General features: G+C 35.5%; 1 protein-coding gene and 1 pseudogene across 2 annotated transcripts; one reads left to right on the top strand and one right to left on the bottom strand.

The window, feature by feature from the left end:
• The first annotated feature begins 692 nt into the window (after positions 1 to 692).
• Positions 693 to 3,690, top strand: LOC143543851 (putative serine/threonine-protein kinase PBL7). Its single transcript, XM_077036082.1, has 6 exons — positions 693 to 924; positions 1,718 to 1,971; positions 2,079 to 2,464; positions 2,751 to 2,883; positions 3,113 to 3,202; positions 3,441 to 3,690. Exons 1-6 carry the CDS (start codon positions 693 to 695, stop codon positions 3,594 to 3,596), a joined length of 1,251 nt encoding a protein of 416 aa, XP_076892197.1. The 3' UTR covers positions 3,597 to 3,690.
• A 211-nt stretch (positions 3,691 to 3,901) lies between these two features.
• Positions 3,902 to 8,576, bottom strand: LOC143543854 (mitochondrial Rho GTPase 1-like; annotated as a pseudogene). Its single transcript, XR_013137153.1, has 14 exons — positions 8,358 to 8,576; positions 7,352 to 7,484; positions 7,033 to 7,182; positions 6,762 to 6,938; positions 6,436 to 6,687; positions 6,303 to 6,371; positions 5,875 to 5,930; positions 5,715 to 5,796; positions 5,430 to 5,641; positions 5,130 to 5,196; positions 4,770 to 4,882; positions 4,533 to 4,683; positions 4,280 to 4,466; positions 3,902 to 4,190 (listed from the first exon to the last, which is right to left on the bottom strand). The product of XR_013137153.1 is annotated as a mitochondrial Rho GTPase 1-like (transcript).
• Positions 8,577 to 14,085: the final 5,509 nt, after the last annotated feature.

Raw genomic sequence — 14,085 nt, 5'->3', positions numbered from 1 at the left:
GGGTACGGTTGGCGTCGGGGCGGTAGATTGGTTCGGTTGTGGATTTTGGTTGCCTTGACGGGCATATTGACCGAAACCGATAATATTTTGGTTGTTTGGAAACATGATGGTAGAAATATTTGAGTATAAGATATAATTGGTATAGAAGTGGAAGAAATGTGTTAAAAAATGAGTTTGGTTTGTTTATATAGTATAAATATAATTAATATAATTTTTTTTTTTAAAAACCCAACGGCTCCAATGTCCCCAACGGCTCTTTTTTTTATTTGTGTGCCATTTCTAGCGTTTTAGCCATAACGTTCCAAAAAAAACGCAAAACGCAGGGGGGCGGTGTACCCCGCGTTATCCTCCAAAACGCAATCCACAACGCACCACTACGGGTGGTCTAATCTGACGGGTTTCGTTCTTTAAGGTGAAAAGATTGACTTAAATTGTATGATCTAGTTAGACATGTTCGTGTTTTTGTTTTCGTTGGATGGTGTTGTATTTCACATGTTTATTTTAATTTTTTTTTTTAAATAAAACAATAACTATAAGATACATACGAATTTAAGATGCATAGACGTTTATAACTTAAAAAAAACATATAGTTATATTTTATTCATTAAATGGTGTACCCGTATAAAACATTCAACTCCCTAGCTTTATCTCTCTATCCTATCTATCATCTTTGGTTTTCGTGACTCGTAATTATGGACAAAAGCAACACCCACCGGAAACATTTGGACCACCACCAGAGTCTACCGGAAACCACCATCCTTGTGGTGACAGCTCTCGTTGTCATCATCATTTTACTCATTGCAATTACTATAATCGTAGCATTGCTCCGTCGTGTAAAGTCTTCTAATCCAAATGGAAACAATAACAGCGGCAAAAGCTGCATGTTCGTTGCTCATAGATTCATAACAATGAATGGTGCCTCAGGTAAACTAAACTAATAGAATAGAGCCATTACGAGCTTGCTCGGATGGCCAGGGTTTTCTGTAAGGTTTCCTAGAGGCCCCGGGTTTGATTCTAAAAAAAACACTGTAAAAGGATTCGAACTCGGGTAACTTGGGGCACATGCCAGCCAGACTAACGTCATTAAAGAAAAAAATACTCAACTAATAGAATAACTAGCTGTTGGAAGTAATTTCAGACTCTAAGTCACAAGTCGGTAAACTTGAGAGACCAATGTTGACAAGCTGGTCATAGTTGGTCATGTTTCATAATTATAGCATGTTTCCTAATTGTATTGTAATTATAATAGGTAATGTCTTTGATAACAAGTTAGGTTAGTCCTATATAAACATGTCACGGTTCGACATTATAGATTGGGTGATGTGTGAGGTGTAACCGAGTTAGGGTTTGAGGGTTTGTAATCAGTCTTTTGAGTGATGTTTTCTGATTAATATAAACGAGGGTTATTCGTTTAGTTCGTGTTTGATTATCGATACGGGACTTGACTAGCTAGAGAGAATTAAAATAATATCACTATTTTAAATCTTTATAACATTAATAAATGGTTCCAAAAAATCAGAACATTTTAGAGAATTTTCTTTTGTTTTTTTAAAGAATTTACTTAATGTGACATTTAAGAATGTTTTTATACAAAATAATTATAAATGTAAAATATATAAATATAATAATGAATCTCTTTAACATAAACTACAATTAACTAGCTGAATCTTTATATACAATTATTATGTAATTAATATTTTTATTTAATTTGTTGTAGGGAGGTTAGATATGAAGAGTGGATGTATTAATGGAGGAAGCCCATGCAACATGCCATCAGCAACATCTAAAGGGGTACAAGTATTCACATATAAAGAGTTGCAATTAGCTACCGACGACTTCAACGAAGCTAACCTTGCGGGCAAGGGCGGTTTCGGGAATGTCTATCGTGGTACGCTGCGTGATGGCACCCTTTCCGCTATTAAAATGCTTCGTAAGGAAGGCAAGCAAGGAGAGCGAGCATTTCGGTCCGAGGTATTTACTATACATAATTATTTTTATATAAAGAAAAGATGACGGTAAAACATTATAAGATATTAATTTTGTTTTAGCTGTGATAAATAAGACGGTTATATATGTAGGTGGATTTATTAAGTCGTTTGCATTGTCCGTACTTGGTGGATCTTCTTGGATATTGTGCTGATAATCAACACAGGCTGCTTGTATTTGAGTACATGCCAAATGGTACACTTCATGACCATTTGCACCTTCATGACGGTCAATCACAGGTGTTGAATTGGGGAATCCGATTGAGAATCGCGCTTGATTGTGCACGGGCCCTTGAGTTTCTCCATGAGCTGACTGTCCCATCGGTTATATACCGAGATTTTAAATCTAGCAATATTTTGTTGGACGAAAACTTACGTGGAAAAGTGTCGGATTTTGGGTTGGCCAAGATTGGATCGGACAAGCCAAATGGCATGATTTCGACTCGTGTTTTGGGAACTACCGGATATTTGGCACCCGAGTGAGTTATTCATCTCTTTATTTACATATGTCCAGTTGGTTTGACTTGAAACACTTTACGGTGACAAAATAGGCTTAGCGGGAAGGGGTCAAAATGGAATGGAATAAAGTAGTAAATCATATATGATTAGTATAACTATATTTTTTTAATAATCTAACTTTTGAAATATAGTCATAAGAGGTTTTATACATTATTACAAATACAATTTAGCCTTAGATTTTTTTGTTACGATCCAATTACCTCATTTGAAGTAACCAATAATCATATCATTCTTGCCCAATATCAGGTACGCTTCGACTGGAAAACTTACAACCAAGTCAGATGTCTATAGCTACGGTGTTGTTTTGCTAGAGCTTTTAACAGGGCGTGTGCCTATTGACACTAACCGCCCACCTGGAGAGCATGTCCTTGTCTCATGGGTAAGTATGCTCATTTGTTTGTGTATGCAGGTGCACAGACAACGCCGTAGTGAGTTATGACAATATTGTGTATGTATAGAGGTGGGGTCCAACAATCGAAAAGAGGTGGATCCACCTCTGAACAATAACGAATGTGTAAATATCTTAAAAAGCATAAAATTGTGCATGGTTGGTTTATTTCACTTTATGTGGTTTAGCTAAGCTTGTTTGATCCTACTTAACTCCTTAGGCTCTTCCGAGATTAACAAATAGAGCCGCAGTTGAGGAGATGGTTGATCCAAATCTACTTGGTCAGTTTTGGAGAAAGGATCTAATCCAGGTTAGTTTGGTTTGAGATGTGTATAATTATGACTATTAGCGATGACCACACCGGGGGGTCAATAATTTTTTGGTTACATATCAAAACGAGTAATTTTTAACATTGATCACATCGGGTCTAATTGTCATCTGTATTAATCAAATAACACTTTGGGTGACTATACTTAACTGCCTCCATTAACTAGTTTATGTTTCAACCAAGTTTTCAAATCCTATAAAATTGAGGTATTTATATGCAGATAGCGGCTATTGCAGCCATGTGTGTGCAAACGGAAGCTGATTATCGGCCTTTGATGACGGATGTAGTGCAGTCGCTGATTCCTATAGTGCACAACCTGTCTTCTGGGAGCTCCACTAGTACTTTTAGGTTCAATAAACGAGTCAGTCCAAGATAGAGGTTGTATGTATGTTGATCTGTATGGTAACTCATATACCAAGTTCACCCATACCATTCCTATAGAGCATTAATATATTAGGGTATTTATAGTACCAATATCAACTCATGTTTTGCACACCAAGTCTTTCTACACAAAAGAGCACAGTCAAGAACTATGTTAAGTTTGTTATAGAATCGCATAACGATAAAAGTCGAATTTGTACAAAATAAAATCAGGTTGTTCAGTACTCGATTCTAATAACACCAAGTCACCAACGTCAAAAACAACAACACGAAGCTGACCAACACAATTCTAAACCTGGATTACAACAAGCAATAAAAATTTTGAAATTAAAAACAAAGTTGTTACATCCTTTTATGTGATGAGAAGGTACCAATTTGATTTAAAATAAAATGACCTCTAAAAGCAAAGACCGTCTCAACGAGTCAGGAACATGTTCTTTACACATACTGTTGATAAGAAATATATCAGAATCCAACAAACGAAAACCGTAAACCAATGTTTATGGGGACGATTTTTAAGATGAAGTGTTCTTCCTTGTTGCATAAACACGGTATGCAGCTAGTCCAACAATTGCAACTGCAGCGCCCACTGCAAACACATAAACCAACAAATTCAGTATATCATCATTTTAAGGGTATTTATCTATAAATTCAGCTAAAATAAGTGATGATAAATACCTGAAACAACCATTAGGGAACGGTTAAGAACCCTATGGTACTGTTTTCGACTTTTTCCAGCTTCGGTTTCAGGTATGCTCAAATGAGGGTGCTCTGCTGCTCTCACAATTCTTCTAAATACATTATTAAAGTCTCCCAATTTTGTGCTTATAGGTATTGGAGCCTCTATCCCCATATCTTGGCTCACCTGCACAAACAAATAACTAGCTCATTAAATAATTTATTAATTTGATATGAAATCACAAAAATATACCCTTGTAGAATCTTGTATTGCAGTTGGATAAGGTTCAAGGTCATCTTTAGCTGCAACAATAAGACAAGGAACCTCATATCCAGTAGACTCCCCGTGACTAGCAACTTGAACAAGTAACTCTGTTGCTCTTGTCCATGAAGACGCGTTTGAGCTACAAATTTAAGATAATAAATAAATATATAAACCTCAAAAGACTCAAACTACCATATTTAAAGGATAGTGACAACAGTTAGTTACCTGTCATGGACAAAAACTGCAATGTCACAGGTTGCCAAAGCATCCTTATTGACAAGCAATTTTCCAATAGCATCTTCGGGTATCTCCCTCAAAATCAAAGTTTTCTTTGTTCCCTGACACCAAGTTAATGAGAAATAAAGTCCAATTAAAGCACAAAATAACAAACAAAAAATGTAAAAGTGGCAAAACGAATTGATTTTTACTAATAATGTAGGATAGCAGGTCAAAACAGTTTGTTTAATCATATTTATCCAAAATTATCAAAATTTTACAAAAAGCTAATACAAAATATGATTAAACAAGCATTAATTTAAATACATAAGAAAAATGGCAGAAACAAAGTTGGAAATATGTACTTACATCAGGCTGATCAACAGTATTAACTGCATATCGTTCCTCAGTTGGTGTATAAACCTCAGAAAACTGCCTGATGTCAAACCATAAAAAAAGAATGTCAAGAAATTATTAGCAGACAGATACTAAAAATGTCAAAACACCTATTACTTACAAACGGGCCAAAAGTCAAAAAGATAGCTTAAAATGAAAAAGGTCGAAACTCAAAAGTCACCCAAATTGTAATTTCAATGCATAAAACCTCTTGAATCATTTTATTTGTTTTGACCCGTTTTCTAAAACAAGTATGTAGTTTAGACAAAATACCTTCCAATAAAAGAATGCAACAGTGAAGATTTTCCGGCCTCTTTTGGCCCAAAAACGAAACACTGAAAGACATTTCGGTCGGAGCTTTGCTTCTTGCGGTCAACACGTCTTTATCGGGTAACTCTTACTGCAGATGAAGGATCACCAGCATACCCGATGTATATGAGGTTCTCAACACTCAGTACTGGATCTAAAAGTGTCATAAAAGCCCACTGCATCCCACCAAAACAATTAATAAATATGAAAAAACAGATTAGTATTAGTTAAGTAGAGATATTAGCATGCCTCTGACAAAAATCCATCAAGCGATAATCCTCCCAATGCGTTTTTTTCTGCAGCATTTGCATATGGAGCTTCACTCCAAGGACTGTAACGTAACCACAAAAATAATAAGTACAACAACAATAATGAAAGAATCATGTTGTTTTTTAAGAAACTACAATACCTTTCTGGTGCAGTAGAAAAAAGGTCCTCAAGCTCATGCGCATTTAGAGCCCCATCCTGGTTATCAAAAATAGATATATTTTCAATCTACTTAATTGATTTAATGAGTCGATTTCATGCATATCCTTTTAAAAGCTAAAAACTTCATATATACCCTTAAATCTCATAATATCATATTTACCCTTTCAAAAACAAGCAAAACGTACTTACACACTCCATAGTGTAATAAATAATATCAGTTGTACTATTTGATTATTTAGTGAACAGGCTATTATAAATAACTAATTTTCTCTTAATACAGAATGGTTTGAGTACAATATTTTATATTATAATATTTAGAAGGATAACACAGAATTTTAATTTATGAGAAGGGTATATAAAAAATTAATTCTAAAATCATATCTGAAACTGAATTCTGATATAACTTACACCATCGCTGTCAAACAAGGCAAAAACTCCTCTCAGAAATTCCACAGCTTCGCTCGTCAGCTCCACACTCTACAAAAGTAGAAAAAAACATTATATCATTTGCCAAAATAAATATAAAACTATAATCATTTACCTGATCAGGAATTCTTTTAATTGGAGCCAGCAACTGATCATCACCAAGTCTTATATCATTATTGTAACCGTATCTTCGTAAAACAGTCCATGTTGTCTCTAAACGTCCTTTTTCAATAAACAGTGCGTGAAGAAAAAGAAATCCCGTCAATGTTAGACCATTTTCATTGACTCCTTCAGGCAGTTTCTCTTGCACAACTCTTTTCACACCCACGATTTCTGAAGGTTGCAATGGAGCATTAAAGCATTTGACCTGTTTAGAATCACACAATAATATGAATATTTCTTCACTAATCATTTAAAAAATAAAAATTCAGAAATAGAAACCTGGAAGTCATTCAACTCAGCATCACTTAAGGCACCATCTCTATCATGATCGCAGAGAATAAATATCCTCTTTAAAGCCCTCACGCATCTAGGTTTTAAAGTTTGTGCCTCTTGGTCAAATAGCGGGGCGGTTGGATGAAGTACGGCTTTTTGAGCATAGTAAAATACCTCAGGGATCTAAAATTATAACAAAATATTATAAGACTCGGAAGTGAACATGACAATAGTAAACTACAAAGAAAAGCTCAGAACTTAAAAGATTAAGTATTACCTGAATATGTTTGTATGCTGAGCATTCAATACAAGTTTCAATCTCCCTGAACTGTTGCATTATGGGTGACATCACCAGCTCCAAACTAACTGCTTGTTGCTCGTCCCTTAAATCCAACTTACACCCCGCCACTATAACAGGGACCTTTACCTGTACAGGTGTATATATATCATTTTAGTACAAAGCTCAAACACGAAACATAAAAAGAACTAATAATATTAAATAAAGATTATTTCAAGCAATTGCTGAGATATTAAGAGTAAGGCTCTCACAGAAATCAATAATGTGATAACTATACTAAACAACTGATAAGGAATACCTCTAATCGTCTGAGTTCAGGAAGCCAGAAAGTACTCAACCGGTCAAGTGTAGAAGGCTCATCACACGCATAGGTAAGAACAACCGCATCCGCTCTCTTCAATTCATCAGCAAGCTTTCCTCTGTTCTCCAAACTGTAATAAAACAACACATCATTCAAACTTTACAAATTTCCACATAAAACCAACATAAATAACAAGTCTTTTTACATCCACCATTCCAAACAAGTATATTTTAACTTCAAAAACTAAAAAAATGGTCGCTTTCATTTTGGATCTTTGACAAGAAAACTACTATAACCTCATAAAAAGTGGCGAGTACTCAATTTGGATACGCATTTTGAAAGTAATTATGACATTATGTGCCAGTAAGTTTCTATTCTTTGGTTAACCTGCTTCCATGGTTGTAAAAATCCCGACTAGGCACTGATTAATCCCAATCGCTAGTCGCTACCCCAACCGACTTGTAACCGGTTAATCCCTATTTGTACATAATTGATATATGTATAGTTGAAAATTTACATATAAAATCCAATCCAGATTCCGCCGCCCGACTAGCGCCTAGCGAGTTCTACAAAACTGCATGCTTCCGCTCATGAATATCATTTATCTAAGCCATAATAATCAATTATCTTTACTCAATTCAATACTAGTTACAACAGATACACCATTAATTTCATCTGATTAACATTATCAATCAAACTTTACAAATTTCCACATAAAAATCAAGTCTTTCTACATCCACCATTCCAAACAAGTATATCTTAACTTCAAAAGATTAAAAAAAATGGTTGCTTACAAATTTAAAGTTAGACTATTGGACATCACTTATCTAAAGGTTACTAATTAATTATCTATAATCAATTTAATAATACTTACTGGGTACAACAAATACACCATTAATTACACCTAATAATAAAAAACCAAACTTTATCAATAACCAATAACCTAATACCATTCACTTGAACAGCATAATAATAATAATAATAATAATAATAATAATAATACCTAGAAGAAGTATCAATGACAGTAACGGGAACATGTTCCGGGAACATATCTTCGGGCAATCTGGTAGGCGGCAGGACAGGAGGAACATTGGTGGGAAAAGACTCGGCGGCGGCGGTGATAATCAAGCTGGATTTGCCGGTGCCACGGTCACCGGCCACAACGATCCGAACGCCACCGGTGCTGGAGCTAGAAGATTTGGCAGCACCTCCAGCCATTGATTGAATGTTTCGGCTAGTGAACGAAGGATGGATATGATGATTTCTTATTGCACAGGCTGTAAGAAACTATATATTAAGAAAGGGTTTTGTTGATAGAAGAATGTTCAAGATTGTCTTGTTATGCTTATGCTTCCCTTTGCTTTATTAGGGTTTATCTTTCAACCATGTTTTTTATTTTTTTTAATTTATTTCATTCCATGAATACCATTTACCAAACTCTATGGATAAATTAATTTAATACTATCATTTACCTCATTTAAAAATAAATAAATTAATGAGTTCTTGGATCCAAAATTGTTTAGCTCAATATATGAGATTTTATTTACAACGACATTAGTAAAGTTAAAGTATGGGTAAACTTAAACTAGGTAAGATTTGTGAGATCTGTGAGACGTAGAGATGAGTAAATTTAGTATCGGTACCACAGTTTTGAGTTTCGGTATCAGTACGAAGAATTTGCGATTTTCGAGATCAGGATTTTCGGGATCGATGTCGATCGTACCGATCTCATCCTTATTGAGACGCGTGAGACCTGACATGGATCAGACTTGGTTATTTACAACATTGTCGGTTCTTGGGTCCTAAGAATATCATTAAACGAGTCCAGATCGGGCCTCGAGGATCTAACCATTTTCTCTTTACATAAACCAGGTAAGAACCGCTAGACCAGAGACCCGATTATTTACGATAGGGGTCTAACCATTTGCACACCCCTATGATATAGAATGGTGAAAATTAAGTTTTTTTTAAATAGTTTTTATAAATTTTATTTACCAAAAAAACGATATCTCTTTTCGGATTTACATGCACGTATATTCGTATAGCACTTGAAACACCCCTTAACGAATAATCTAATAACTTTTAAATCAAGTTGTAACTTATAAACTACATGGATTTTTTTTCTTCATGAATATGAACGTATTGTCATATAAGAATGTGTTGAGACCATACTAAGATACATGGTCAGTGAATTACACAGATGTTACGCATGTTTTACACAACAAAGAAAATTAAGAAAAAAAAAACAAACCATGTGTTACGGAGTGTTATCCATGTTTTATACAAATATGCAGTTGTTACATACCTTTTCACTTTTTACATGTTTATTAGTATTTTTTATAACGATTCCAAAAGATGTGGTTAATGGTTTTGTAATCGTATCTCCAAATAGAACAAAAACATGGTGCCCAATTGTCGTTTATGATACCAAACCTGTTTTAGGAAGTATCTTCAACAACACTTAACAAGTTGTTAGATCATACGATAAGTATGCTAGTGGCGAATCCATAAATTTTTTTCAGGTGTTGCACTACTTTAAGATGCTTCAAATTCATGGAATCAGATATAAATATATTGGGTCGGTTTGATGGTTTAGGTCGGTTCATTACATGATAAAAATACAATAGAATACTAAAAAAGACACCATTATTCGAAACTAAAAAAAAACACATAATATAAATACAATGGTCTTTTAGTTATTCCTTAGGGGGGCCGGGGCACTACGTGATGAAGGCCATCACGCGTGATGGCATCACTCAACACCGCCGCCGGTGGTGTATCATGTGCGTGATGGCATGGTTGAGTGATGGTGGGTTTCGAAGGCAAAAAGTGACCGTTGAGGGGAAGTAGCCGTTGGGAGGGGGGGTTAAATAAAAAAAAACAATATAAAACCAAAACCAAAACATAAACCAAATCCAACTCAAAACCAAATCCAACTCAAAAACACTCTCAAACTTCTCCTTCATTCACAACAAAAAAATATGGCATTTCCGAATTACTTGCTTCCCTTAGACACCGATAGCTCTTCGTCTCCGGACGATGTCATTCTCGAATGGTTCCGGTTGCTATATAACGAACTTGAAGGCCCGAGCCGTCCAAAGAAAAAAGTGGTGGAGCGTGATCGTATACATGCCCACGACGTGCTAATGAACGACTATTTTGTGGAGGAGCCGAAATACAATGACGAGACGTTTAGGGAACGCTTTCGTTTGCCGAAATCTTTATTTTTAAATATTGTAGCCGACGTCGAAGCAAACGAAGAATGGTTTCAAGAATCTTAAGACGCGAGGGGCAAACGAAGTTTTACAGCGCTTCAAAAATGCACATCCGCTATTCGTCAACTAGCGACAGGTAACCCACCCGACCAATTCGATGAATACTTACAAATGTCTGAGAGAACTTCACGTGAATGTCTACAATTCTTTTGTAACTCGATTATAAAATTGTATGGCAAAGAGTTTCTACGAAAACCAACAAGACACGACATTACACGTCTTTACGCCGTGCACGAGGCTAGATGGCATTTTCCAGGGATGTTCGGTAGCATCGACTGTACACATATCGAATGGAGGAATTGTCAACGGGAGTTGCGAGGGGCGTATGTTAGGGGTGATATCAAACGACCGACCATCTCACTAGAAGCGGTTGCGTCAAATGATTTATGGATTTGGCATTCTTATTTTGGTGTTCCCGGCTCAAACAACGGCATCACTGTTCTGTACACATCACCGTTGTTTCAGAGTGTAACAGATGGCACCGCACCTTTCTGTCCGTATTTTGTCAACGGGAGATATTACAGACGTGGCTACTATCTTGTCGATGGTATCTACCCGCAATGGTCTATTTTTGTGAAAGCCTTTTCATTTCCTTTCGAGACCAATGAAAAGGCGTTCAAGAAGTTGCAAGAATCGGCAAGAAAAGATGTCGATAGAGCTTTCGGTGTTTTAAAAGGTAGATGGTGCATACTTAATCGACCGGTTCGTGCAATGAAAAAATCCACGATCTCTAGCTACGTGTATGCATGCATCATATTACACAATATGTTAATAAAAGAAGATGAAAATGCAATTTCTCCAGATTGGGTACTGGATCCTCCGACTCAAGTTCCCGTTCCCGATTATGTCCAATTAGACTTGCGGGATGAAGATATTCATCATCGGTTGAGATGGGATCTAGTTGAGCTTATAGGTTCTTTAGGTTTGGAATTTTCAGATTCAAACGAGGAGTAGACGTTTATTGTAACTTTTATTTTTTATTTCTATTTTTTAAGTTCAATTATGTTCTAGTAAACTATTGTTTTTATTTTTTAAGTTTTAGTAAAATATTGTTTTATTTTTTTAAATTGCAAAAAAAAAACAGAAACAAAAAAAATCCATCACACACCACTACCCCTAGTAAAAAACCATCACATGTGATGGATTTGGGGTTGGTGATGTGACACCATTTGATTGGATGGGGGTGTGTGATGAGAAATTTCATCACATCCATCACCCCTCCCCCCAAGAGTCTTTCAACTTTTGAAATCATTACATAATATAAATATAATTTTTTGGCCGGATGCCCGGACTACCACGGGAAGGAGGTGTGGCGCCTGCGTAATCATGGTGGAGAGGGGAGAGAGGCAAAGAGCGGCGTTTGTAATCGTATCATTTTTTAAAACTTTTGGTTTATGAAACCCTAAGAAGTTGCACGGGAAAAATTTTAACAAAGTTAGTGTAAGATGGATTTAAACTCTAAAACGATGCATTGAAAAAGAAATTAAAAAAAGTAGCGTAAAATAGATTTAACTTGTGACCTTCAACCTTCAAGTAAGTAACCAACTTAAAGACTTATCCACCATACCAACAACTTATATCCTAATTAGGATTGTTCCTTTCTAATTTAAAAGTGGTACACTCTATTTTTTCTTTATACCAATACATTATTATTTCGAAACTCGCGTGGTTCCTGGGAACCACCCATTTTGTAGTTGGATCCGCCTGTATGCATACATAATCGATTTCTCTGTTCTCAACGCCCATGCAAAGATATGGAAAGATATTACACACAAAAATCTCTGTTTTAACAAACCTGGTAAACCACAAGTAAACGAAAACTCGACACTATGTATGAAAGTTTAATGCACGCTCTTCAAAGTTTTTTTTACTGTTTGTGACTACAAAGCGCACTTGACTGTTAAAGGTTGTAAGGTTACATCAAAGTTGTTGGTGCTAGGGTGGGAAAAATCACAATCATTCTCTTAGCAAACTTTATAATCGTGATTTCACCACGATTTGAAGAAGGGAATTTTTTTAAGTGGTAGGTTTATTAAGAAAAATGTTGGTTTCTAGATCCTTAACAAGGGACTAAATGGATAAGGTGTCCAGTCATCTGAGATGGCAGGACTGAGTTTATCTCTCACATCCCATTCCATGTAAGCGACGATGTGTACATATGTAGTGACTGGATTCGCCATCTTAAATTGTTGGATCCAAGCTTATTCCCTTACTTTGTTTGGCCACACGGCAACGTAAGATGAACCTCGCCATTTGAGATAGCCGGATTGAATTCTATACTTTCAGCTATTACAAACTCACAGGTGTACTCCTTTGAAGATGCAAAGATAATTTAAAAGTCATTCAGTGTAAATTGATGGTATGTAACGTCTTTTGAACAATGTATTTAAAATTTTCATGCAGAGCATGTCATGAGAGTTTATCCTTTATATGTTCCATTCACAAGTTTTCGATCTTTCTTAAATTACTACCTCACATTTGTTCTCATCTAATTTTCCATAAACTTTTTAACACACTCCTTCATTCTCACTTAAAAATGTATCACTTAAACAACGCCCCGCTCATTGATGATCTTTTATAGTTACATCAGTTACATATTTACATTGGGCAAATAGGGTTGTTTCAAAATGCCAAATGTGGTGGCGACATGGCTGATATTAAAAGGGGTGATTAAAAATTTTGGTCATATTTAAATAACCACGGCATGCATGATCAAGTTCCATCTCTTGTTCCATGTGGAAGATCTTAATGACACTATAAGATGGAATCTTCCATCTCAATATCCACACCACAGGGAGATATTATTATTTCAACAAAAGACAGCTGGATATCATTATTTCAAGTTTCAACAAAAGACAGCTGTTGTAAAGTTTGATAGAAGACATAAAACTGGAAGCTCAATAAGATAAAGCCTTTTGATTTTGATATGCAATGACCTAGTGACAACATTTGAATATGTAACTTCTTTCTTCAAGTAATGTAATTTATTGCATGATCAAGTTCCATCTCTTGTACAGTTGACTGGTTTTGATACAATAATAGATTGTAATTACCACCTTAGTCATGAGTTAATTACAACCCTGGTAGAAAGATGGCGTTCTAAAACCACACGGAGGAAATTGATATCCATTTGCACAAAACAAAGAAAAAAATATCTGTGAATCTTTTTCTTTTTTTTAAGATTTATAACGTGTTGATTATCTGATTTTCTTAAAGTTAGTGCGCACATACGACATACCTTGTACCACACATGTCCCTATGTTATTCTTGCCAATAGGATTCACATATGCATAACAAGAATATCTCGGCCCTTGGATTGCTTTAATCTACAAATCTTGAATAAGACAGCGGACTATGATTGAAAGGACGGAAAGGTCTAGCTTTATGTAATTATTAATTAAGAGAATAAGAGATCAGAATTTCAATTTGTAATTAGAGAAATCTAGACTATGAATC

Source organism: Bidens hawaiensis, unplaced genomic scaffold, assembly GCF_021521415.1.
Source record: "Bidens hawaiensis isolate Kalapana, Puna unplaced genomic scaffold, B.hawaiensis_p1.1 tig00013327_1, whole genome shotgun sequence".
Classification (NCBI taxonomy): domain Eukaryota; kingdom Viridiplantae; phylum Streptophyta; class Magnoliopsida; order Asterales; family Asteraceae; genus Bidens; species Bidens hawaiensis.
This window is presented reverse-complemented; position numbering and strand designations above follow the sequence as displayed.